The sequence below is a fragment of the Hetaerina americana genome, unplaced genomic scaffold, assembly GCF_022747635.1.
Source record: "Hetaerina americana unplaced genomic scaffold, ioHetAmer1.1.p SCAF_13, whole genome shotgun sequence".
In the NCBI taxonomy this organism is placed as follows: domain Eukaryota; kingdom Metazoa; phylum Arthropoda; class Insecta; order Odonata; family Calopterygidae; genus Hetaerina; species Hetaerina americana.
The window spans coordinates 12,854,860-12,882,622 of record NW_027286403.1 but is presented as its reverse complement, the minus strand read 5'-3'; the positions used below and the strand labels follow the sequence as shown (position 1 = coordinate 12,882,622).

Here is a 27,763-nt window from a genome sequence, read left to right as displayed (position 1 = left end):
ATAAGCTTTACTAAACCAGATCTCGATTAATGAGAGTTCTTGAACTTTCCTAAAAACAAGGCCCAACATTTTACATTTAGAGACTATTTAGTTAAAGCCAAATTAAAGGAGTTGAAATTAATATTCCCTAAATTTTCTTTACAGTTAAATTGCACAATTAAAATTCATGCTCTTCCACACGCAATGATGATGAATGAACATTCAGAGAACTGCAGAGTTAATTTTAAAATTTCAGTTAATTTGCACATTACAAGTTGCATTTAACCCTGAATAATTCATTGCTCACCTGGCCTTCAACTAAATCAAATTTTCAGAGACATAAAATCATTTAATATCTTACTAAAGAAGCTCCTTCATCTTGATGTGAATGGACTAGTGACTGCCATGCCTGCCTGGTGCATGTGATTGGTTTTTCTGAGAGTGACACACTTTCAGGATTGGCAAACCAATCACAATATTTATTATATAAATATTTCACCTTCTGCAGAATTCCAGTCCTCTCTTTCCAATTGACTTGGTACCTGAATGAATGACACAAAACTACTTGAAACTGAGTCGAGTTCATTTAGTTTGGCCTAATAAAAAATTGGCAAGATCAACTAATGCAAATCATACCAATAATTTTGGCTTATCTGGCTCACTAATTTTAGATAATCTTAACTACAGATTACCCTCTTAATCACATACATAAAAATTTAAAATTCTATAATTTAAAAAAATCAAATATACCTTTCTAGCACTCGACTTCCTAATTCCCTGTATAGCTGATTCGTAGTAGGACTAAATGTTTCTGATCCTTCAGCAAGTTTCCTGATTTCCTGAAATAAATTTACGATAAAGGTTATAGTAAATGCATGCATATGATGACTCAATAACCTTTAATCAATTTAGGTATTGAGAAGCAAAATATTTTTTCAATCATACGTATTACTAAATCAAGTTAGTTATAATATCATACCTGAAGAACTAGCTCAACCAATTCCTCTTTCTTCACTGATGACAGGAAAGGGTAAAGGTTCATGAAGCGATGTCCTATAACTCCCCTCTGACTGCGGTTCTGCAATGCCTGTAGGTCCTGGTGCAATGAATTCAAAATGACCTCACGCCACTCTTCATGGCTTTTGGCAAGCTTCTCCCTCTGATTCATTTCATGCATTGGATAAAACAATTATCATTAAGGAAACAACCTGAAGCGTGAAAACATTACACATTAATACAGCAGCGTCTTGGCATTACATAATAGCTAAGCACCGTCAATATCAGTGTTATGTAAAACGAAGATTATTTTCTATGATGACCGAGGAGAAATGATTTTCATTCATATATTGGCATACCAAGAGACATGGTACCCCAATGGGAAGAGCATTGGCCTACTCACCAGCCTGGGTTCGATTCCCAGGGATGCCTATGGGCACCATCAGCTTTGTCCAAGCTATCTGGTTTTTTGGGCACTAAAACTTCCTGAGAAACTATACTTGGCACAGGGAAATCAAATGGCCCCCCTACCCAGATGTGTGAATTTATATGCCATTGGGTTCAACATTGGGTGACCTTTAAGTTGACAATAGTGGTTATAGACCACCTAAAATAATTCTCTGTCATTAAAAACTTCCCCAAAAAAGACCCTACGTCAATTTCAGGTTCCCATTGCATTGACTCATTAGGAGAACAATTCAGATGATAAAAATTTAAATATTATGAATATTATTCAAATTTGCAATGCATAAATTCAAGATTTCACTGTTTACACCATTAATACAATGAATTCACTTACCAGATAAAGCACCAGTTCATTAGGATCTTCCCTCAATTCAATGGATTTGACTTCCAAGCAGTCATTCAGTTCAGTCTGAAGTTGTTCCACTGTAAAATTTTTCAGCTGCTCACCATCAATGAAATCAGATACTGGGGAGTGATATACTTGGGGCTGAAATAGGATAATTGGGTATCAAAATTTGTTGTCTTAAATACAACCTCAGTGTAATGGTACTAGAGCATATACTACAACGCCTATACACACCAACATGTTCAAACCTATGGCATCAGGCCTACCCATTCCCTTTCGGAGCCTAAACTGATATTCTACAGGTACCTGTAAGTACTCATTTGCTTTGTTCTCCAACCTTTTGTGTATAATCATAAGTATTATTAATTTTCCAAATATAAATATAAACTTATAGTTCTCATGCTCTGCATCTTTTCTCTTTCTTAGCGTGAGAATCTCATTGTTAACTAATGAAGTCTTCCAGCCAAAGTTATTCCTCAGAAATGCTACAAATAAGCCTATAAAAATTCTTCCACACCAACTTTCAAAATTCTTGAGTAATTATGCAAGGATGCCATCTATTCCCAAAGCCTCCTTCAATATCATTTCCTTTAATGACTTTTCTATCTCGAAGTTAAAAATTCCAAGTCTCAAGCCATCCTCTTGAACATTACATTCCCTCACCATATCAAAACTCTGGCCTATTACCTTAACCTTATATTTTGCTCTGCATATAAGTTGCCGGCCCCGGTGGCAGTGGGGTAACATCCTCATCTGCCAACTCAAAGGTTGCAGGTTCGATTCCCGCCTAGGTGGTTTTTCCTCCACCTAGGGCTTTGTTGTATGTAATTGTCAAATTGTTACATCAATTTTCAAAGTCTGATTTAAATGTCAAAGTGCTGTTTTTGGACTGATGCAAAATAAATAAATATTCTTCACATCTAGACAGAACAAGATTAACATTTTACCCATTGTACCTCTAACAATCTGAAGGCGTTGGCCTTTCTTTAATCTTGACAGTTCCTTCACCTTTCTGTGTAGTTCACCCATTTTGCCCTCCCTCTGTAAGCTCTCTATATCCTCACACTGCTCTTTCCAGCAAGTTTCCTTTGCTCTTTTAGTAACTCACCTCATTCAATTGCTTGGAACTTAGTGTTTTCTTATGTCCCCGTCATTAATTCTCTCTTTGTGAAAGCTTTTTGCCTAATGCAATTCTCCTTGTCCTCACTACTTTGACTACCATGGTCCAAAACACTGTCTAGGGAAACTGTTCCATGTTCCCTAATTTTTTACATGAAATAACCATATATGAACCATATTTCATTAATGAGCCATAGATGTATATAATACAGATCAGAAGCACTTCAACAAAATATAAAGAATTGCATTAAAAAAACAGAAATACATTTCAAAACAGAGAATTGACAATAATAATAAAACACTAAACAAATATTTCAATTATCATTCAATAACAAAAAAATCAAGTAAATCACCTTAAAGCACTTAAAAAGAAAAATAACTCAAAAGATTAACCTAAGGATTTTTTAGCCCCACGTCAGGGAAATGCAGAGTAAATATTGCACTGCAGGATCTTTCAGGGAACATAATGATAAAGTAGTCACCGACAGCATAGAAAGTAAATGACTTAAAACATTTCTCCCGCTGTATTCATACGGTAGGGCCAAGCAAAGAGAGTGAAGGGCTCCTCAAACAAACAAAATATGAATGAACAACATTATAAAACACATACATGGATAATTCCATACTTTACTCGTGTTAAAACAAACACATCTCCTCAGTCATGTCAGAAAACAGCTAGAGTTCTCAAATAGCAAATCCAAAGCATTGCACAGTTTTTTAAAACCGAGTTAAAATTCCATTTTCAGAAAGCAATAGCCTTTTTTATCAATCCCATTCAGAGGATATGAATTAAGGAAGTACATTGGCTATAAATATGTTTATACTTAACATATTACATATTCACCTTGAAATAGTTAATATCTTGAAGTAGTCTGCAGGTGTAACCAAATTCTGGGCATGGAGGCCAAACAGGTTTAAAATGCGGATCAATCTTTAAAACAGATTCCATTACAATACTCTTCTGGTCAGAAAGCAAACATGTTTCAGCAAATAAATCATTGAGAGAAAGGCCCTGAAAAAATTATTTTCTTCCATGAGTACACACCACAAGAGAATTAATTACAAAGTGACAGTTCTGAATGTTATACAATTTCAACAGAAGATAAGAGAAGCCATATATATGTAGTTTTGGCATAGCATATCATTTCAGCATCAGCTTCAATGTTCTACTTTAAAGAAACAGAATTACTAACAATGACAGAATGTGTACAGCCCCATCCTAGTCTGTCACATTACCAGTGGACATCTAGTGCCTGAAATTTTGCAGATCATACTTAACAAACCCATATCAAACCTAAAGTGACACCAAATAAAGACTATTAACCCTCTTAGTGCGACGGGCCGATATATCGGCTTCCGTATCCCTGGCGAAAAGTGCGGCGGGCCGATATATCGGCTCTTGCGTAGGCTTTTGTTTAAATCGTTGTAACTTATGGTTTTTTCTTTAATAATTTATGGTTTTTGTGCTATCGATAGGTTGAAATCCATAGAATTATGTAACTATTTTTTAAATTTTTTATTAGCAATTTTAAATGCTTTTAAAAAAGTATAATTCTTACCTTAATTTTTCATTCAGTTTTGTACATGTCGGGAAGCTAAGCCTAATTGTTTGCTCGTTTTTTTTTCTGGGTAGTCTTTCCACTATGAAAAGCCACTGAAAGGCTACTAATCTTTTTTCATCTGTAATCTCTTGAATGTGTTGTGGTGTCGTGGTGTTGATATATACCTGCTTATTCAGACTTTGTTGAGACGATGGAAATGAGAGCACTGCTTTGTAATCATTTTGGTTTCTCTTGCCGTCCGTCGTATCTAATCAATTGCGCCCAGTGTAATGGATTACATTGTCAGCAGTTCTCTGTGAGTTAGAACTTAGTTTTTTTCTGCCTTTAGATTGTAAGCACATTTCCGCAGTCTCAAGGAAAGGGGAAAAGTCCCAATTTGACCCAGTGAGATCAGCCTTTTCAACAAAATCGAACTATGCAGAGGCTGACAAAAAAATTTGTAACTCACTGGTTTTTCTTTATTTATTTATAATATTTTCTACATGTCTTTTTGATTCTTTATTATATTTAAATATCTTAGTTTAATTGAAAAATGTTTTTAAAAAAATATTAGTTTTGTGTCTAAAAATCGAAATATTATTGCTAAAAAAATATTCTTCAAAGTTATGATACTGTAATAATTACATTTATTATTCAGATGATGTAAATGTATTACATCATTATTAACTACATTATTATATTTTAAAATAAAAAAACTGCATATGGATATCTAAACGAATAACTTCATAATGTTTTTTTTCCTAAGGTGATACATTTTCTTAAATTACGCTTCGCACTTCTCACTGGTACCCCTGAAATCCCCGCCGCACTAAGAGGGTTAAAATCAAAACTATAATTTTCTATTGCTTTATCTCGAAGAAAATAGAGGAAAAATATTAATATTTTCCAGCTCATTATGAATTAGGTTCATTGGCCAGCTTTTAGTATTAATTATCTCGGCAGTCACAGGATTGCAGACTTCAATGAGGACATTGAAGAGCAAGTGTGAATAAATATGGGATGAAAATCAATCATAAGGAATTGAAAGTAATGAGGTTCTCAAGAATGAGGAACGATTTTTCAAAGAAACTACAGAAGATGCCACAATAGTAATTTTTACCAGAGACATCCACTAATGTGCATTAAAATGCAACATTTTCAAAGGGTAAATATTATTCACTTTGTTTTTTCTTTGAATTTGTCAAAGGCAAATACTTAAGTGTTCAAATGCTGGTTTTAACCTTTTGAACAGTAGCATAACATGCACAACTACAAATACCTTTTACATTTATGCATGGAGTTTTATTATAACATCTAGTTCCTTTGAAGATTAAAATTTCAGAGTGTAAGAGGATGCCTAGATAGCTTAACTGGCTTAAACATTTGGCCAGATCCCTGTCAAAATAAATGATTTTTACACTTTGTCATTGTTGCATTGTGAAACAGGAAGGCCGTAAAACATTAAAGTTGGCATTTAAACTAAACACTTAACATTATTAGGATGTCTTCTAGACAAAAATGGACATGGTGGTAAGAATATTATAGGTAATTATAGGAATACTACAGGTAGACTTTAGGTGGACAAGAGCCAGCAAACAATAGAGTGACAACTTCCCTGTCTCTCAAATAAAAACAGACCAACATCCTATTCTACAGTTAAGGCCCTCTTCAACTCCGTATACTTCCTTCCTCTCTTCATTCCATCCAACATCCCTATCCAACTCCTGCCCCTTCCTCGATTGCCTAATATTCTTCCATCTATCACAGTGGAAAAGAAAATACTTTGTTCTTCCACATACATGAACGTGGAAGAACAAAGTATTTTCTTTTCCAATTTGAATTGCTTCCACAAAGTGATGCCTCAAACCATTCTATTCATCTACCACAGTCGTCAACATCACATTGCCACTCTAATTGCACTGCATCCATCTTTCCTGCCTCCTTTGGATTTCTCCAAACAATAATCCCCTCTCTTTCCCCACCATGCCTAGCACCTCCTCATTTCTTTTCCTTTCAGTCCAACTCACTTGCTCCAACCCTCTCCACACCCTGCTAGTTTAACCATTTTGGTCCAAAGCACTTCCGAGATACGTAACCTGTACCACCTACTCTAGTTTTTACCCTGCTAATTTTATGTTTAACTAAGCCTTTCTCTTTCTACAAAATCGCATAACCTTTGTTTTATTAATATTTATTCTCATCCCATATCTGTCGCACTGAGTCTCCAATTCACTCAGCAATGCTTGCAACCCCTTGGCTGACTGACAAACTAAAGCATGACCATTAGCAAACAACTGATTTCATGAATTGTCCAACAACTTTCATTCCTATCTCCAGTTCTTCCCAAGTCTCTTTAATCATTTCCTCACCACATACCTTGAACAGCACAGATGATTGTGGACAACCTGCCTTACACAGCCCATTCGTACTCTCCACCCCTACTCGGACCAGAGCAGTCTGAGACATGCACATGTTGCGGATCAGTCTCATATCCCTCCAATCCACTTCTACTGTCTGCAAAATATTCATTATTTTTTCCTAACTCAATCTATCTAGCATCTTTTCAAAATCTAAAAAACAAGCAAAATATATCCTGATTGTATCCTGTTTCTCTCTGTTAGTGTCCATCTGAGTCACCTGCCATTTTCTATGCATGCCTATGCCTTTTGTGTTGTCTAAACCAAGGGTTAGTGATGATTAATCCCTGTCTTCTGCAGAACTCAAATGCTTTCTCCCTGCAGTCATTCCTTGTTCCTAAACCATAGTCCCCTACCTTACTACTATCTCTTCCTTTACCTACTGTCACACTCCAATTCCCAATTACTATCAAATATTTCCCTCCAGGAACACCTTTTATGATTCCCTCAAACCGATCGTATACCCTATTGACCTCTCCCTTCCAGTGATTGCTCGGTGGCATGCATAGCCAAGTAAGATTATTATAAAAATTAGATTGGTTGGAGATTTTATAACGAGGAAGGAGTTAACAGGGATATTAAATAAATATGTAAATTAAATCATTGAAAACTTTGTTTTGGAGCATAGTTCTGATGGCTCTGAAACTTGGTCATTGAGGGAGAGAGTTAAGCATAAATTACTGCTTGAGATGTAGGTGAGCCGATGATGGGCAAAAAAATGAATGGATGAAAAGAGAACAAACATTTAAGTAGTGCTAGGCACAGTAGAGGAAGGGAAAAGTTTGATGGAATAAATTCAAAGAAGGTAACTCTGGTGCTTTCCAATACGAGGGTGATCTGAAAAGTTCTGTCTGAAGATAAAAATGACAATTTATGTTTTCAAAAAGGTTTTATTATTCAACATAATCCCCTTTAATATTAAAACATTTTATTCAGTAGCATTCAAGTGCCATTATCCAATCCCTGTAATGCTCTCCCAAAATTGTTGCAAAGTACTTGTCTACAGCTGATTGCAGCTGGATTAGAGTAGTTTTGTTCACTTTTTCAATGATTTCTGGTGTGATTGCAATTTCCAGACATCCTTGACGTGGATCACCTGGGTAGGCTTTCCAAGCCACATTTAAACTCGGCCATCCATACTTCAAGGTGAAAATTGAAGAAGACTCCCCAATACTCATTTACAATCCTCAAATTTCGGTCAGAATTAAAACTTCTTTAATGAACGATTTTATCATTGCCTGATGCTAGATTTTTTCCATTTCTAACAACACAAGCACCACAACTGAATCAAACAACTGCCTACACTGAACTGATGGATGGAATGGCTCGCAATTTCATGTGACGTCTACTCACAGTTATGCCAACATGAGAGAAAAAATAATCCGAGTAATGATACTGTCACATTATATCGCATATCATATACTATATAGGAATCCTAAAGAACTAAATACCTTCTGTGACATTTCTAATGCCCACATCCTCAGCTTTTTCCTGGCGGTAGCCTCAATACTGCTAAGCACATGCAATCCTCCTCTGATGTGACTTAAACTCCAGTCAAGTCTGCGTCCCACACATTCGAAACAAGCAGCATAACACTGCGCAGTTTGTGCAATGCCATCTTCCGTCATTACCTTCATTAACTCTTCAACCTTGACAATGTTCCTCTGTGCATGGAAAAAACAACCAGATAATTAGCGGGCTATTAATAAAGATATTTATCAATAAAGACAGCCAAGTAAAATTTCACATTTATATTTAAACATGCAAATTTATCAGCATGACATGCTTTCATGTAAAAACATCATTACCACACTAGATGTTTTTACAGAGATGTGTTTTACTGATAAAATTAAACCATCGTGAAATTTCACTTCTCATATTTTTCTTGAATTTGGTGGGCACCTAATATCACTGACTTGTGATTCCAATTGACTTTAAATTAGATATTCATTTCTTTCCCTCAAAAACTTACCAACAATGAAGAAAATATTTGAACAAAAAACTAAAACTAAACAACTCTCTAAAGTTGATACTCATGACAATAATGAGATAAACTGACAAGGGTATCAACAGTTTCAGCAGCAAACAATCAGTATTGCTTCTGCAACAGAAGAGTGGTTTCAAATCAAATTCAACTGAGAGATAGACTTCATGACAAGAGCTATGAGAAATGCGACTTCAAGCAATTACAGTTGCCACCAGGAAAATCGCCTAATTGCAACGTAATTCTTAAATAATAAATAGTAATTAGACGGAAAAATGTTATGATAAGACAAAAACAAAAAACAGGTAGCTTTCCCCATAATTCCATTTCTAAAACAATAGACTGCTGTTTTAGCTACATTCAACAAAAAGTGTGATTGGGTTTGGAATTATAAGAAAGCTGAAAGACATATTTCTCTTAACAAAAGTCATACTATGCCCACAGTTGACATAATGATTGTAAGAGACACAATGAAACTACTTTAGAGGATACCTGGGCCAGGTCAGCACATGGGAGCAGTGGAAGTCATGTTCCAACAAAATATATTGGTAATTAATAATTGTAATGGCAGAGATGAGGCATTTCAAAAAGTGGAAGTAAGATGAGGCCATAAATGTGAACAATTGAAAATGATCACAAGATCCCCATGGCCAAAAGCAGAGAGAACCCAAAAGGGTACAGAAGAAAACACAATACACAGGAACTGTTACTCCTCAAGATGCTCACTTTAACACAAGAGAAAATTTGAGCCATTAAATGCTACATATGCAGAAAAACATGAAAGCTGTTTCAGCTTCAAATAATCTTCAAGGCAAATATCTTGTAGAATCTGAATAATACATCTTGCCCTTCCACAAATAAAATCAAGAAGATTTCTCAATGTCTTTAGACCAGTGGCAATGCTTCAGAATCAGTCACTCTTTTCATCATCCCCACTTTGGAAATAGTCTTACTGTGGATAAAACTTAATTATTCCCACAGTATCACCCAAGAGGGGCATATATGCAAATAGAGAGAAAAAAGAGATTAGCCATTTTACAAGGTAAAAAGTATTGAAAGTTTGGATTTATTTTATCATTGTGCATGCCTTACAGAACAGTCTCCTGGACACCTCTCTCCTGATCAAGGATTTGAAATAGTACACTCCTAATTAAAAAATAGATTCAATGCTGAGGAAGAAAGAACCCTAACAACAAGCAATCTGAAGTTCCCTTCCTGGAAATCAAACCACTCTCACATACCAAAACTGGACAATCTCATTCAAAAATATCACAAAAAAAAGCAACTGAAGTCATATTTGTGGAAAATAATTTGTAATGGCTAACCTGTCAAAAATAAGAAAATTGACTCACTCCATGAGCCCTGTATGCACATGCAAAGCAAACTGATGTCATGAAGTATAAATTTCATAGCTATCATAAATAAGCATATATGTACATGTATTTACATAAACCATACACACAATACTTGTATAAACTTCAAGTCATGAGAACAAAGCAGCCAAGATACTGAAATACATATGGCAAAGGTATGTTATCATTCATTCTGGCTTCATTATTTTACGTACCTTAGCAGCATATCCATGAAGCAGAATTTCAAATACTCTAGCATCCCGTATACAGAAACCATGACTTTCTGAACGTTTGCCTCGCTCTCTATAGAACATCAAAGCACCCATTCCACGGTTTAGAAATCCACAGCTAACCTGTTACAAAATGCACTCATGGTCATTTAAAATATTAAAAGAAAAAATTCACAAAAAAGTTAATACTGTCAGTAAAATTACATGTAATTCGAAAACCAAATGAGGAGAATATCATACCACTTAAATAATGACAAAGCAATCAAAAACTCCCCGCATTAGTTCAATAATGAGTATTTTCAAAGCATATTTGTTATTACAAAGAAACTGTGGGAGATGCCGCAACAGTGAATTTTGACGAAGTCATCCGCTAATATGCATTTCAATGCAACAATTTCATAGTGTAAAAATCATTCACCCAGTCACCGCCAATGACTTTTACACTCTGAAATTGTTGGATTTAAATGCATATTAGCAGATGACACCATTAAAAGTCACTGTTGCGGAATCTCCTGAAGTTTCTTTGGAATTTGTCAAAGGTATAAACAGCCTAAGTGTTTAAAAGTTGGCTTTAACCTCGTGGATTGTGGCACGTCGCGCACGACTACGAATGCCTGTGACATTGTATGTACGGTATTTTGTCACATCTTGTTCATTTAAGGCCCCCAAAATTTCAGAGTTTAAGAGGACGCCTCGATAGCATAACTAGCTAAAGCACTCGACTGGACATTGAGGGATCCGGGTTCAGATCCCAGTCAAGGCAAATGATTTTTACACTCTGAAATTGTTGCATTGAAATGCATATTTGTTATTTATAGTAATAATAATGGGCCCTCATGCAATTAATGTTCATTCATTTCATATGGCCAATAGTAAAGTGAAAATATGTAATATAAAGTTAACCCTAAAATTCATTTGGTTCCACAAATTCCTAAGTTTGTAAACGGGAAAATATCTTAGTAGTCATTGATAAAATGCTTATTGTTCTGTTACTAATGACATGTCACCTCAAAATTCTCAATCATCATATGTATTAAGCACCAATAATTGGCAGACTGGCTTTTTGTAGTAACTGTCTCTTCCCTTCATCTTTTTTCAATGAAAAACTCATACTTTCACCACACACAATATGTAAGGGAAAAATTGTCATTGTTACTGATACTAGGGATAAGAAAAATGGCAGGTTAACTTTACAATTGTTCTTCAAATATGTCAAGACTTGAATTCTTGGAACAATGATTACCATTATTCCACAATGAGTTTTATTAGACTGTGCACATGTTGGGCTTTCTTACAATTGTAAGCTAAAATAATATGCTCCAGTGATTAATTATTGTTTCTTCTGCATACTTAGAAGCAAAATGATTAGAATTCTGTCTGTGTATGCTAATTAAATGGAGTATGACTTAAACACTGGATTTGCAACTTTTGATGATGTGAAATACCTGTCACTTACACATGTATCCACATATGATAGTAAGCTTTGCATAAAACTTTCTTCCCGGGCTGCAAACTCAGCCTTTGTAAGTCTCAACTTATTGGATCCTTCTTTAAGTTGTAATTTACTAGGTATGTCAATCTTGCGTCCCTTCTCCAACATGAGTTTTTTATTAAGATGTAGCTTTTTCTTTTTCTTTTTAACATGCAGTGATGGCCTCTCAAGGTCCTTCCCTGTTCTGCAAGAAAGGATACTGATCCATAAAAGAACTATTTCTGATCCATATTAAAACTAATAATAATAAAAACTAAAATAAAAAACCATTCATGTAATAATTAATATCAAACTACATGACACCAAGTCATGCTTTTTTTCATTTTAACTTACTCTTTATGGCCTTCCGGTTTCAATCCCAAAACTGCCAATCCTTGGCTCTCAGAACCTAATTCCTTTAGATTTTTCCGGGCATTAGGACCTCCAAAAGTTGCTCTCAAATGTGTATCATAGTGCTCTTCCTCAGCTATAGTTACTGTGCCAGTTTCTACTTCATGGAAACTTACAGGATCAACATACTTGAGAAAAACAATGAAAACACAAAACATGCAAAAGTCAGTCACAATTTTCACATCAAGTAACATTCATTGACAAATATTCCAGTAAAATCATTTCTTATATTGATTGGATTACCTCTGAAAGAGCATCAATATCATCTTCAGGAATTTCATGCAGGTACTCTGGGCCAATAAGTTCACCTATACATTAGAAGATTTTCACATAAGGAGAGAGGTAGAAATTAAGAACAGTATGAGAAGATATTTACACAGTATTAGTTGATAAAAAGGCACTAGAATATCCCCTGTAAGGATGGACAAAAAACTAATTTGCATGTTTTTGCACATGATTGGGAAAGTAGACGAAATACTTGATCAATTAACATTTAATGGACTAATATTGAAGATATTTGCAGAAGGAAATCCAACATCAAAAAATGAATATTTACACTGAAGTTGAAGGTTTTTTGTTGGAATGCCAACCTCTGGTGACATCATATACCCTTACTAACTCTATGGGTCAGCTGATGTGTGAGTTTTTCACCTGAGCATGAATATCTGGGAAAACAATTTGAAAAGTGGCGTTTCATGGGTTTAGAATGAGCTCAGTTGTCCAATTAAGATTGCACCAAGACATAACTCTTGAATATGATTTTGTAAAAGCTCATTCAAATAATTTTGTAAAACCTACGGCCCTTTTGGAACCATGCAATTCATATTCAACACAAGAATGTAAATCATGCATCTTTTTAGTCATTCCCCTTTTTATTAAAAAAATAAAACAGAGAAACTGTTTCCAGCTCTACTTTGTGAAACTACATAATTATTTTAGGGTAAAAACAATATTTTACATCTTCACTAACAAAATTATTTTTACACAACCAGGTTACAGATTAGTAACTTCAAGTGACAAAATATACAGGGTCACACTAAATTATTCAAGCCAGGCAGAGACAGGGGGAAATGTGGTGGGGAGAGACGAGGTGCACAAAACACTAACAGAAAACAACCACACCAAATAAATTACTCGGAGAAATTAAGGATCTATGAATTAATATTTTAGACAATTAAGAAATTTTTCAAAACATGGGCCCTAAATAATATACATTCATCAATTAACAGTGGCACTACTTCTGTTCCCCCCCTTTGCAATTCTTACACTGGCATCCTTCTCGCTTCTTCCAAACTTCCTGTCCTCACAGGTGGGTCCTCCTTACCTATCCCTGTCCCCCTTCCGCCTCCCCAGCATAGAGTCAACATCAGTGGAAAAATAACCGGAGCATGGTAATCCCTCCACTCACTGCTCACAGTCACCTGATGATTCACCCAATGATTCATAGACAGCAATTGCCTAAAAGATTCCCTGTCCCTCTTCCCACAACCTTTCCCCATCCCCAACCTGGCTTGATTAAATCTACATTGACACAATAACCTGCCCTCAAGGGTGGTAAACACCCACATATATATAATTATTAGTTCACAAACACATTTGAATACAAGTTAGCTAATCTACAACTATCATGCACATAAATTTATACATGCAAAATGCAATGATTTTTGTATTTGGCCAAAGCAACAAATTCTAGTATTCAATTTAATTCAATTCTTTTGGGCTCTTGGGTTTAATTTGCCATGTTTCATATTGCGCAAGGGAAAAACGAGTACTTGAATCTGTCTGTCATGGTGTCTCACTTCCTTCTATCCCGGTCGTTGAATCTACCAAAATAACTTGGTGCCATTATTACTTCCTCTATGCCAAAAAAACTCAGGTGCCTTGAATTGCTCTTTAACTCTGTCTTGTCTGCTCTCTTCAAAAAATCGAGAGGCTCCCCCATCCTTATTCCTCCAACAAACACGTGACCCTTACTTGCTTCTCATAGCACTTTTTAACAAACCAAGTGGATTTTTTTTAATTTTTTTATTTATTTACTTATTATGTTGTTCTGCCAGTCAGGCATGTCATATAGAACATATTCATAAAGATAAACAGAAAATAGAATTAGAGCAATAAACAAAAATACACAATTCAACGAAATATAGTAGTTCAATCCATGCAAATTTTAGAAAAACACACATATACTATACAGGAACCCTTAAATGTAACATAGCTGACAATCACAAGCTCCCATTTAAACCCATCCACACTGTTACAGCACTTCATCAATAGTGGCTTCAGTTTTTGAACCTATTTACACTGATTTATTTATTATATTGTTATATTTGTTGAAAATTGTTTATATTTTCAAAAACAGGTTAAGGAAGGTCATTAGGGCCTTTCTTCGATACAGCACGAGACTGATAAATAAAATATATATTGTCTCTCCAATGAAGGGACAATGTACGTACGAGTTAGGCTATAATAAACCTGGATTTTTACTCCTAGACATTTACTTATAAGATTATATTTTGGCAAGTACTGCTGATCCACTATTAAATAATCCTGAAACTACACTGAGTAATACATTTTCTGTAGCTCATTTCCCAAAACCGAAAACAAATTTCCAAGTGACATGAAAATGCCAAATGAAATACAAGAGACTTATGTAATAACAGTGTTATGTACTTAACTGTTACCAAGACCCATATGAAGTGTGTGGGTTTTCAAAAGTGCAGTTATGCTCTCGTTATGTTTAGTGCACATATGCACGTAGCTAAGCAATAACAGAGCCAGCAAATTCAGGAGTTTGGGTTTTTTTAATATTTTAAATAATTAGTTTTTTGGAGTTCATATTAGTCATTTTAACAAGGAATGGAAGATGTGATATACTTAGTGTCTCACTAAAAAAACAATTAATTTAACTAGTAGCATAATTTTGTATCATATAAATATTTTTTTGTGTTTTGAAAGAACACTTGAGAAACAAGAAAACTACTTTTCCAACCGCCAACTAGCTCAGGCTAGCACAAGGGTGCACCTTTATTCTCGCCCTGTCCGGTTGGCTTAATTGTAGCCACATTTGTATGACGAATTTTAAATTACTCATTACACTCAAGAATGTCAGCCAACCCTTCTATTTTAGTTACACCCAAATTGTAAATTATTAAATGGGCAGCATCAAAAATAATGTTTAATGTATGGTGCATATGTGATGTGGTTCAAGAAGCATCATTAGCCACAGTTATATAGTATGTAGCTTGTTGCTTCCTATTTTGAGTTGTTTAACTAAAAGTTTAATTTTCAAAATTAATTGTTAGTAATTTTGTAGCAATAATAGGACATTCTGAAGTTGATTACATTTTTGAATCTTAAAAATACTTTTATGCGACTACATTAATGGATATTGCCAAATAAAAACATTTTCCTTGAGTTTTATAGGTGAAATATACATGGTACAGAAGTATAAATACCATTATAAACAATGAGGACACTAGTTCATTACCCTCATTCCGGCTCGGTCTTACTTTAACACTGCAACAAATGATATTAAAATCTACAATAATAATAATAATTCACGCTCCCAATAATAACAATCCCCTCACTTCTCACAGTCCCTATTTTGACACATCCCTGATCAGAATTTGATAACTAGTCGTCAAATAGCAAATCCAACATCGCATCTCTTGAGTATCCATTAGGCTATTCCACATTCCGCCCAGTGGCACGGCTTAATTTTCCCATTTCAGAAAAAAGATGTAGCTCAACAAGGGTAGGAAATGTGTGTCCTCCTGAACCCTCCAACCCAAATGACATGGTTCGCACAAAATTCTGAGTAAAATAAACTTCAAAAATCTCATGTTATCAGTGTACAGGTAATTCAGAACGAGCAGACTTAATGAGAGGGTGTTATTAAAACCACTTCTATACCTTTTACTTTGCATTGTTTACACACCAATTCAATTTACACTTTTACAGAGCTATGGATACTTGCGTGAAAAACATTTACTAGCTTCTACTTTCCTTCCCAATCCGTCAAAATTAAGATAGAAAAGATCTTATTTCAAACGACAGCTATGCTGCCTAGAACAAGTGCTCACCGTGCTTGACTTCCCACACTTTCTCAAAGGAATTACAGCTTTCGGTATCAGCTATACTTTCAGTGTCTTCCACTTCCTTACCATTTGGCAAAACTCTGGAACGTTCCGCTTCTTCTTGACACATTAATACATCCAGCTCCTTTGCTTTCAACTTACTCACTGGAGCTCCACTACGTGTGCTCGAGTGTCGTGCAACTGATGCGAGAAAAATGAACAAAATTAAAAAAAGCTACTAAAACTTCAAGGGTAAAGTAAAACATTGCACTAATGACTCCACAGGATTAATAGAAATGGAATTCGAACAGAGTAATAGGGAATTGAGTAGAGCCAGGCAAAGGGACACAAAAAAACAAAAATAGGAATCTCAATTGAAAATTACCATCACAATGACCAAGGTGGGAGACATGTTTCCTTTGTCTTTTCCTTTTCCTCCCATATCTTACTTCATAATTCGCCCATGTCGTCTGATGTCTATCGAGCGACGATTCATCAAGTCCACCTAGTAACACAATTGCAGAGTCATTTGAAGTGGCAACAACGACGCCACAGAAATAATAATCGAAATAACAAGTGTTTACCGTCCATCAAACGCTTGGCAGTTTTGCAAGGACAAGTCCTTCTTGATGCCTGACTACCGGCATGTGATTTCACCAAATTAGCCCAAAACGGCTCCCCGTGTATTCGATGAGCAAATAAACGATACATGATTGACAGAGTCAACAGTAATCAATCCGAGCCAAATGCATATCCTAATCTAGCTGATTTTTATAATGGTACTCGGAATGTACGGTATACATTTAAAAACTGCTACCAAGGAAACACACATTTCGAAATTAAAAAAAACATCTACAGGACTACAAAATTGCGGCGCATGGGACTTCCGTTCAACAAAAATTTGAAATCAGATGGGCGTCAGTATTATAAAACCATGGTCAGATATGGTGTTGTCAAGAGTATGGATACATTAACTGGATTTCACTGTCCCCGTAGTTCATAAAACGGTCGCATGGTGTGCTAAAGGCACACATTAACAGACAACTTGTATAGTTGCACAGGCAGCACACGTAGAACTACCGTGATAGCCTGCGAAGGAAACGACAGGAAAACCGGAAAAATATTTTAAAAATTTTTTATGGTTATCAGATAAATAATGTCAGCGAGTTTGAATACCCTACTGGAGAGACTTAAAGAATAAATATTTCCCCCGAGGAAGTGGAGAAAGCTCACTAGTATATCAGTCGAAATTCCTGAGCGCAATATTTTTTGAATCTTCAAAAGGCAATGACTCCTCCAATTAAATCTCCCCACAAGAGGCCCCATGGTTCTTCCTCGAATTCTTCCCCATCCTTTCTGCCCCTCAATATTATTTTCTAGAATGCCCTGTCTGCGCAAGCTAAAATACCATTAGGATCATAGTGCCAAGTTAATATTTCACTCGAAGCTTCGGGCGTCGACGATGTCGCATTTTTACTTGATGATGAATTGCGCGAATGGGTCTGCTGATGGTGGCTGATACCATTTCTACCAATAGTTCTGATAGATAAAAAGGCAACCCCTAAAATGTTCATTTGATTTCTCAGAGGGAGACGTCTTCTGTATGGGCAGTTGATTCAACAAACTGATAAAGTGACTATGTGCATTTTTATACTAGTCTTCTTCTTGAAATTCTAGTTTTGTCTTTGTTTAAGCAGTGTTTTTGGAAATTGGCAAATTCTCGCGAATATGGTTTAGCAAAGTTCTGCGGCTAAACGGGAATTAGATATTTTGGCGTCGAGTCAAGTTTGGAGGTCAAATTCATTTTTTATGAGTTTAGATTTCAATAAAACTGAATTTTCCCCCCTGCAAATTATAACTTTTTGAAAAGTTGTCTTCCTACTTCCTCTGCCATTGGATATTCAGGAAAATGTTGGCTCAAAAGTTGTTGGTGTTTTCTATAAATGGCGTTTAAGGAATGCAAATAATCCTCATCACTGTAGCACATGCCGAACACTGAATTCAAAAATTTCGGATAAAATTCCATGGCATCCTCTAGTTATATCAGCAGTAATACCTGTGATGCTACCTCATGGATGTAAGCCAATGACACTAAAAATTGTTAAGGGTTTAGGGAGTATATGCATAGTAATTTGGCACTTTCTTTGGCACTGTCCACGAAATAGGCAGACCACCCAGACGGTATTGCTTAGTGAATTCATTTTGTAGCTATGGATACCTTTTCTAAAATTAATATTTCATTACCCTCTTAAACCCATCTGCTTTATTTAAACCCGAAATCTTTGACTCCCTGAACTCTCATCAGCCATTAACTTGATATCATACTGACACTGAATTGTTAGCATTTTATAAAATCTCTGAAAGTAGCTGTGAAGTCCCTTGACCGGCAATCCATTGTTTTAACTGTTCAATTGTTGACTCTTCTGAATTAGATTCTCCCTCTAATTAAGTTTCCCTAAAAACCATGCTTGGCCTTCAGGTTATATGTATGCAGTTCTAAATGATTGTGTAATTAACCCAGTCCATCGTGTCTTTTTTTAATAATTTTTGTTGTTGGGAGGATCAAAACTCACTGTTTTAGCAAAATCATCATTGTGGAATTCTGTGGGGGGTTTACGATCTCATGATTGACCAAGTACTATAATATTTTATGGGAAATTTGAAAGTACCTTCATTCCATTATTTTATTTGGTAATATACAGTTCAAGGTAATTTTGAGTGGACGCACAGGCTAACCACTGCTACATTTCTAAGCCTTGCCTAGCAAGAGATTACATATGTAAAACCCTTACTCTACAATACTTTCTTCAGTTCTATATACTTTACATTTCCCTATATCCTGTGCAACATAATTCTTCTTCTCCTCCTTCTACGCTGCTTGCCTATGTTCTTACCAGTCTTCCATGTTCCACTACATATCAAAATACCATGTATCTACTTTTTCCTTCCATTGGATTTCTCCTAACATTCCTCTCACCTGCGCTGCCATACCTAGTACTTATGTTTTGTCAAATGCTGAAGCATTCCCACATATTTCTCATAAATGCATGAATCTCAGGGGTGTTCTGTTTTCTTATGTAATAAGTTTTTTCTGTCACAACATCGTTGATAAGAATGTGAAATTTTACCATTGATTAGCTTCATCCATGTCCTGCATCCTCCTTTTGATATGTTTTCCTTTGTTTATCTCTTTTATTCCACCCTTCCTAACTCCCTCATCTCAATAGTCTCCAATTCAAACCTATCATCCTCCCTCAATGACTAAGTTTCTTTGCCATGCCGAACTGTGCACCATATCAAAATTTCCGTTCATATTTTATTAACAACCTCTCAATGTCCCTGTTATCAACTCTCTTCTCCTTCTAAAAGGCACATTGCCTAATGTAATTCTTCTTCTAATGCCCCTTTGACCACCTGGGTCCAAATACTTCCATAATAAGTAAACTGGTCCACCGGCTTTGGTTTATACCCTCTATTTTTAATCTTTATCTTGGGCTTTAATTTTCTCATAAACTTCATTAACTTTTGGTTAACATTTATTGTCAACCAATACCTATCCAACTGCCATTATAATGTGCTCAGCAATGGAAAACTTGCTGATTAAAGTTTGATCACTTGCAAATCTAATTTTATGAATTCAAAAGCTCATACATACATATAGCAATACTCGGTATCTGGGAAAATATCCAGGATATTGACAAGGCACGAAATTGAGGCCATCCAAAAACCACCAGGAAAATTCAAAGATTTCCAAGTCAAAGCAAAGGACCCAATTGGCCTCAAGACCCCAGACATTTACCAGGTGTCTTGTGCATGTGGAGATGTCTACATTGGAGAGATGAGGTGGACCATTGAGACCAGAGTAAAGGAACACTAACGACACCTACGGCTGGATAGATGGAGAAATCAGCCATCACTGAACATAGCATCACCATGGGCCACTTCATTAAATTCCAAGATACATTGTTACTTGCCTGCTCTGTTGGTTACTTTGACTGAGTTATCAAAGAAGCTATTGAAATACAGATTGAGAGTTGGAATTTCAATGGAGATTCCAGCTATTCCCTCAGCAAAGTATGGAAACCAGGGCTGCGGAATGTTAAAGGATGGCTAATCGGAAATCTCTAACATCTTTCCCTCCACAATGGACCAATCACGAGTAACCTGACCCATGGCCACGAATGTATAAGATGGTCAAAATGCAGAGTTGGCACTTATCTGCCCAGAGGATTATATTAAAGTCAAGCTTCAAAAAGTTGGCCAATATTGTAACCTTGACCCAGAGAAAGACCTGAGAAAACTTCATTATGCTGATATGCTAAGAAAGCCCCAGATCATACTATTGGTCACTTAGTACAAAGTAGTAGTTTTTATGGGAGGCTACCATCAGCTAACGTCATTTGCGACATCAGGGATGGATGGGAAAGGAAGGATGGCGAGAAACCCGGAATCAGCATTAACCTACCTTTGTCAAAAGGCAACAAGGGGTCCACAGCTTAATGCCCCATCCGACGGACGTCGTACTCAATCAAAGTGCTCTCCACATAGCACCTCATTTAGGGATCGGGAAACCGCTGAAAAATATTTGTTGTCTCCAGGATTTGAACTCAAGGCCTGCACATTAGTCACAGCACCATCCCGATCCCCTTGGTCACTTAGTCATTGTGACAGTTTAGTCATCTGCTTTCTCTGTATTATATTTTTCTTTGTATTTTGTTGAACACTGCTGCGCCAGGAGTGTAGTTTAATTTGACCATGTATGGATATAATTTTGTACCTGCACATTGTAATATTTTTTTAAAAATAAATTATATGAACTTTCTTTTGGGAACACCAAAGATTCAGCCATAAACCAGTGAAGTATTTATTTGACACATAACTATGTATTCAGTTAATTTTCATGAATTAATTTGCAATAGGCATGTATAAGATGGAGATGAGTTGATTTCTTGCTTGCCATTGCTGATCTTCTGTACTGAATGCTACCATTATTATTTAAAGTAATCCACCGGTTAATAAAGGTTTTGGAGGTAGCCTTTACCTTTTTTGGAATAGAAACTAACACTGCTCTGAGGAAATCTACCAGCCAAATTCTTTCTTCTACCTAACTCTGTATTTACATTCTTCCAATTCCCTCTATCTTAAGTAAAGTAAAGTCTTAAGGAGAGGCTATGGCAAATTTTTCCTGATTTTTTAAGGTCGATTATAATTCCATCTGTACTCCAGGATTCATGGTATCGCAGACATGCTTGCTGCAAAAGTCCTTCCAAGAACTTGGTCAGTATTTGTGGGGGGTTGCCTACAGTTCAAGGATGAGTGATTTGACATAAGTCCAAACCCTTGCTCACAATTTTGGGCATGGACTTCTGTCATATCACTCATCTTTGAACTGTAGGCAACCCCCACAACTACTGAAAGAGTAGCACTTCAGCAAATGTTTCTCTGCAGACACTCCCAACATTTTCACAGATGAGATTGTGAAGGTATCACTAAAAAAAAAGGAAAGTGATTTGTTGCTGTCAAGTTATTCACTTTAAAGTAGTGACAAAAATTCCAAGTTTAGTAATAAGTGCCGATTTGAGTGAAAGAAGGCATTTCATGCTCGTAATTGTTCATTGACTAGATACACCATGACATGTTTAATCATTATATTTATTGTTGTTCCTATCTATAATATATGACTGTACCACCTTACAATTATAAAAATGTTGGGCTAATGAAAGGCTAGTGACACTCAGATTCCGAATATTTACATGTTTTATTTCCCCCATAACTATCAACATTGAGCCCTTACCCTTATCATAAAAAAACATTAAGAACTTAGATTATGCTATATGGATGAGGATAGCTCCAGATTAAATAAAAAGCAACACCAGAGAAAAGAGACAGCAAGGTAGAAAAATGAATACTTGAAAGAATACAATGCCTTGGAATAAAGAACTTAGGTATAGAAGTATTTTGTATTATGTAGCTGCTACGGAAAATGTGCATGGAAAGATATGCTTTTGGATTTAAGAAGTTAGTGATAAAAATTTGTCAAAAAATGACATATCTTTATTTGCATTAACTTCTAGGTTTTTGTGAATGATTGTAGGAAAAAGAGTTAGGGAAAATGTTGAAGGAGAAAGTTGCAGGAACATGACTAATCTGATACATCTACAAATCACATAGGTATAGAATGATGATTTGGGATACAATTCAACAATTAAAGGGAAGTCAGGTGCAGCTATATCCATACATGTGATTGTGTAGCTATGCAGAGTGAATGAGGTATGGGAAAAGGCTCAAGATAGAAGGGTGTTAGGAAAGTAATCAAGGAGATTTGTGAGACAGCTTCAGTACAGAGATGAGCCAAATAATTAACAGTCAGTTATGAATGCATTACCAGTAAAGTAATCAACACAGAGTATGCATTAAAAGCGAAAATTTTATTAAAGAAAAGAAAAATTTGGGGAAAATAATTATGTAGATGAGTATGAACTCTGTTGGTAAAGACATATTTCTAATATGTAATGAGCTGAGAAGCTGCACCAGGATTTTGAGAATAGTGCATGGAAATGGATGCAGACTGGATTAAAAAGAAATATAAGTTTTTAAGACTTTTTAAGCAATTTAGGGAAGAAAAGTTAATTGACATTATTCGAAGAGGGTGAAACATTTGACAATGAAGGGTTTGATTGAAACACTGAAGTATATGATATAGCAGACATGCAATGTAAGAAGGAAAAAGTAAAGAAATCATTTGAATAGTGCGATGGAAGAAGAAATTATGAAAAGTTAGAAGTGTACGGCAAAGATTGAGTTTTGTAATGTACTCAAATTTGCATCAAGGATGTCACCAGATTTTGGAGATCATCAGATAACAATAGATGTGTATACGCTAATGAAACATTTGATATTAACTTCAGCAATGGAAGTCTCTGTAGCTGTAACAGAGGAATATTTAAACTAAATGCTGAAATCAACTGAGTTAAATTTCATCACACGGTGCTTCTGATATCAGATTACAGTAGAACCTCAGTTCCTAGCTATTTATTATTATTTCATTTTACATTTTTACAATAATATGACAACAAATGAATTTGATCCATTGAAAATAATTTATTAATATCAATTTCCCTCACACAAATTAAGAAACAAAGGCACATAAGCCTAATGATCTCACCTCTCAGATCCTGAATGAAATTTATATTTATATATAATAAATTTCCCGAATGAGGCCCTTTTCAGTCGGAACCCATACAGTCTTTTCACAATTAAAAACCTGTTTAGGTACCTTCATTGGTGGAAGAAGGGACTATCTAGTCTCATTCTCACCCCAATAGAGACATTTTTTTATAATTATTACCTTGCAGACAAAAGAGAATTAAAAAGCCACCATTAATATTGACTCTTCAATCTCTAGAAAAATTAGAAGCAAATCCAACAGGGGCAAGTTAATCTCTTTAGATTAAATCATGTTTGAACAACTCCAGCATCATAAGAACATCTGAAATATTTGTCTATTCCTCAGGATGGTAAAAACCCCACTATGGAGACTGCTATGAAGTATATGGCAGCAGTAAAATAAGAAATTTCATTGTCAAGTTTAACAAGCATCCTTTCATCCACAAGTATGCCCAAAAAACTTGAAAACATCTTAATTAAATATATTTTGTAGCTTTTGGATGTGGTTTGTTATTCTTAATTATGGGTGGTGCCCCAACACTCCTACCACACGCCCTTGTGGGTAATTAAGTATATTTAGATAGATATTTTAAAATTACCGTACCTTGAGCCATTAAAAGTGGGTGAAGAATGTCATAAAAAGGTACATTGAGAAATAAACTGTACATGAAAAATAATGGCCATGTTCCTATACACCATTTAGGGAGGGATGCACTCATTCTTCTGTTGAAATACTTTGAAAGTTTCAGAATTTATTTAGCTGACCACAGTGCATTAAGTTTTTAAAGAAAGTTAGCTAGACATAACAGTTTCAGGTTTAACTTTGTGGAATTCCTTCATTATGAGGGTAAAAAGACTTAACAATTCCACCAAAAAAGGTGAAATTCTTCTTGGTGGAATTGTTTAGTTTCTTTTTACCCACATAAAGTTAGCTACAGTTGAAACTCTGCACAAACAATTGTGTGATGGTAAGCAAGTATCTGGTATCAACCAGGTTCTGGTTTTTATGGCTGACATGATGATCTTGAATTAGTATGATGGATTCTGCTGACAGGTATCCTCTTCACCACAATTCATGTTGAATTCTTTAGATGGAATGTTTGAAGCCTCAAATTCAAAGTTAGCACTTGACTGGCTGATTACTATTATATAAATAATATTTCTGTTTAAGGCTCAGGAGCAATACTCACCTGGAAATGAGGCCTGCCAAACCTCAACATTCAATTCATACACAAACTTCATTGAGGATTTAACAAAAAGGTATTTATCATATCAAATCCTACTAGTTTAATAAATAGTGTATGTACTTGTGTTAGCATAATGACACGAATATTTATATCGTCTAACATGCACTTAATTGGTTCATTGGATATTCAAAAATCAATACCAATCAATAAGTAATTTTGACAATAACTTGGCAGGTTATATCAATAATTGAGAGATATGGTCTATTTTTTTGGTAGCTTGTAGTGCAGTTGTAAAAGGCATTAGCATTAAAACTATGGCATAACCCTTGAATACATAATTTTGTATAGGGAAATATATAGTCACAGAATAAATAAGACTTTTTGTGGGATTTTCATGTTATCAGGATGCATCGTTAGCCCAGTGGCACTCAGTTAATACAGGGCATGCTCAATATATCGAAGGTGTTGGTCAAAAGCCCCCTAATGACCAAAGTAGTCCGTAATATTAAGATTTTAAATCACTAATAATGCATCGATCAACCTGCAGAAAACTAGGGAGGGAAAGGATCTAAAATAAAACATACTTTCGTTTATCAGCAGAGGCTTATCTGAGGGGTAAAAGCAGTAATTTCTATTGCTTCATGAGACAGCAATTTGGTGATAAGCGTAATTCATATTCGATTCATAATTCGAATGATCGAAAAATCTTCAGATTAGACAAGTACTAAATTTCATTTTCAATTTTAGAGGGGAAAACTGTCAGCCTTCACCCTATGATTCAACTTTCGAAATTCAAATCCAGGCGATTTGAACCGTCCCGTTTTGGAGTAAAAAACGCTGAGCTCACCCCAAGGTTAGACGAGGTTACGACAAGTCAATGTCCTATTAATTTCCTGAGATGACTATTCATGGCTTGAAATGTTGGAGGAGTTAGCGAATAAGATGAAGAACAATTATGACGGTACTTTTTTGCCCCAAATCATACTCCGAGAATGTGCCGCCATTAGAGGAACAAACGACATCTGAAAAGCTATTGTGATTTCATTTTCAAAGTAGCCAAAGGATGTCGCCACGGCAGTGGGAGGCGATTTAAACGGTTGTAATTGACGTTTCTGTTATGCTTTCATGGAATGGGGTACATTAAGATGTTTGAATCCATATACATCATACTGAAGTTCATCGTCGAATGGGTCGTCTAATGAAAACAGTCCGATCGATCCACCTGTTTGCAAAATGGAAACTTAGCGTGCGAAAATTATTGAGCCATGCCTATTGTATCTTTTACATATACAGATTATTCGTTACAATAGGCATTTTTCTGCCATCAAGCTTCTCACAATTTTTGTCCTCAAAAAGTGCTTTATTCACTGTTCCTGGATTTACTCTGTCTTCCCCACAATTAAAGGCTCAGTATTTCATTCTTATTCAATATTCCCAAACGAATGCACAATTTTTACTTGTTACTCTGAAAAAGCATTTTTTTTATTTGAAACCTAATTCAGTCCTGGGAATCAAAAGAGTATAATGAGAAAAGTTCAGAAAAATGTGGTAAAACTTTAATATGAATCGTAGTATTTTATGGGAGTGATACCTCGTTTTTAAGGACGAAGATAGATAGAAGCTTTTGAGAATGGAAAATATGAGTTGGACAGAAACGAAGACAAACGCCGGGGTTCTTTAATAGGTTGGGCGAAGATGGAAGTTACGGACGGAAATCCGGCAATGACCGAGAAAGTGGATGTGGTTAGGAAGATGTTCAAGCTTGTGTTGGAAAAGAGAACGTTGGGTAAGCGGAGTAGAGGAAGTAAGAGAGTAGGCAGAATGAAGGCAAGCAGAATTTACGAAAGAATTAAGATATAAATAATAAAGGACAAAGAAGAGGAAGTTCTCGAAATAATTATAAATAAATAGTCGTTAAGGGATGTCCGAAAGCGACCTTTAAATAGACAGATTTACTTCAAGTAATTTCCCGGATAAAGTAGCTTTTGGATGGACACAACAACCAAATAATTCTCTTGTCTTAAAAAAAAAAACTAAACCCAACGACCTACTGCAAAGCAAATTTCCTCTTAATCTCCGTATACTTCCTTCCTCCTTTCATTCCGTCCAACATTCCTAATCCAACCCCATCTTCGTTTTCCTAACATTCTCCCCTCCATCTGTCTTCAACATCCCACTGCTACTCCAAATGCACTGCATCCACTTTTCCTGTCTCCTCATTCCTCCTATCAATCCCCTCTCCTCCTACCACCACGCTGAGCAATTCCTCATTTGTTCTCCTTTCTGTCCACTTCACATTCTCCGCCCTTCTCTAGGCGTACATTTCAAAAGCCGTCAATCTACAACTATTATCCTGCTTCATTGAACATATTTCCGTGCGGTCCATAACTACGCTCCATATCAAATTTTTTAACGAGCGTTTCTTAAATCCATACTCAAAGTCCCAGTCATAAAATCTCTCTTTGTCAAAGCTTCTAGGCCAAACGCAATTATTCTCCTTATGTTCCTATTCCTTTGACCATTTCGGTCTAAAACACTTCCGAGAAACGTAAACTGTACCATCTGCTCTAGTTTTTGCCCAGCTAATTTTACGCTTGACTTATTATTTCTCTTTCTAGAAAACCGCATAACCTTGGTTTTCATTTACATTTATTCTCATCCCATACCTATTGCAATGAATTTCCAATTCACTCAGCAATGCTTGCAACCCCTTGGTTGACTGACAAACTAAAGCTTGGTCATAATCAAAACTAACAGATGCTATGAATTCCCCGCTGACGGTCATTCCTACCTCCAGTTCTTCCCATGCCTCTTTGATCATTTCCCACGCATATACGTGGAACAGCACCGGCGATTATACACAACCCTGCCTCAATCCTCTCCTTACACCACTCTCCATCCCCCACTCTCACCTGAGCTGTCTGAGACGTGAACAGGCAATGGGTTGCCATGGGATTAGCCTCCTCTCCCTCCAATCTATCCCTATTTTCTGAAATATATTTATTCATTTCTCCGAATTCAC

General features: G+C 35.9%; 1 protein-coding gene across 1 annotated transcript in view; it reads right to left on the bottom strand.

The window, feature by feature from the left end:
• PolrMT (mitochondrial RNA polymerase) overlaps window positions 1-17,268 on the bottom strand; it is a 53,743-nt gene extending 36,475 nt beyond the window's left edge. The window contains exons 1-13 of the mRNA XM_071583271.1: window positions 16,972-17,268; window positions 16,773-16,892; window positions 16,394-16,588; window positions 12,555-12,619; window positions 12,255-12,439; window positions 11,886-12,105; window positions 10,415-10,552; window positions 8,315-8,527; window positions 3,750-3,917; window positions 1,775-1,927; window positions 959-1,138; window positions 730-818; window positions 341-521 (exon numbers count right to left, since the gene is read on the bottom strand). Coding sequence (XP_071439372.1) covers window positions 341-521; window positions 730-818; window positions 959-1,138; window positions 1,775-1,927; window positions 3,750-3,917; window positions 8,315-8,527; window positions 10,415-10,552; window positions 11,886-12,105; window positions 12,255-12,439; window positions 12,555-12,619; window positions 16,394-16,588; window positions 16,773-16,892; window positions 16,972-17,098 — 2,034 coding nt within the window. The 5' untranslated portion in view covers window positions 17,099-17,268. The remainder of the gene's footprint in view (window positions 1-340; window positions 522-729; window positions 819-958; window positions 1,139-1,774; window positions 1,928-3,749; window positions 3,918-8,314; window positions 8,528-10,414; window positions 10,553-11,885; window positions 12,106-12,254; window positions 12,440-12,554; window positions 12,620-16,393; window positions 16,589-16,772; window positions 16,893-16,971) is intronic.
• Between the last annotated feature and the right edge of the window lie 10,495 nt (window positions 17,269-27,763).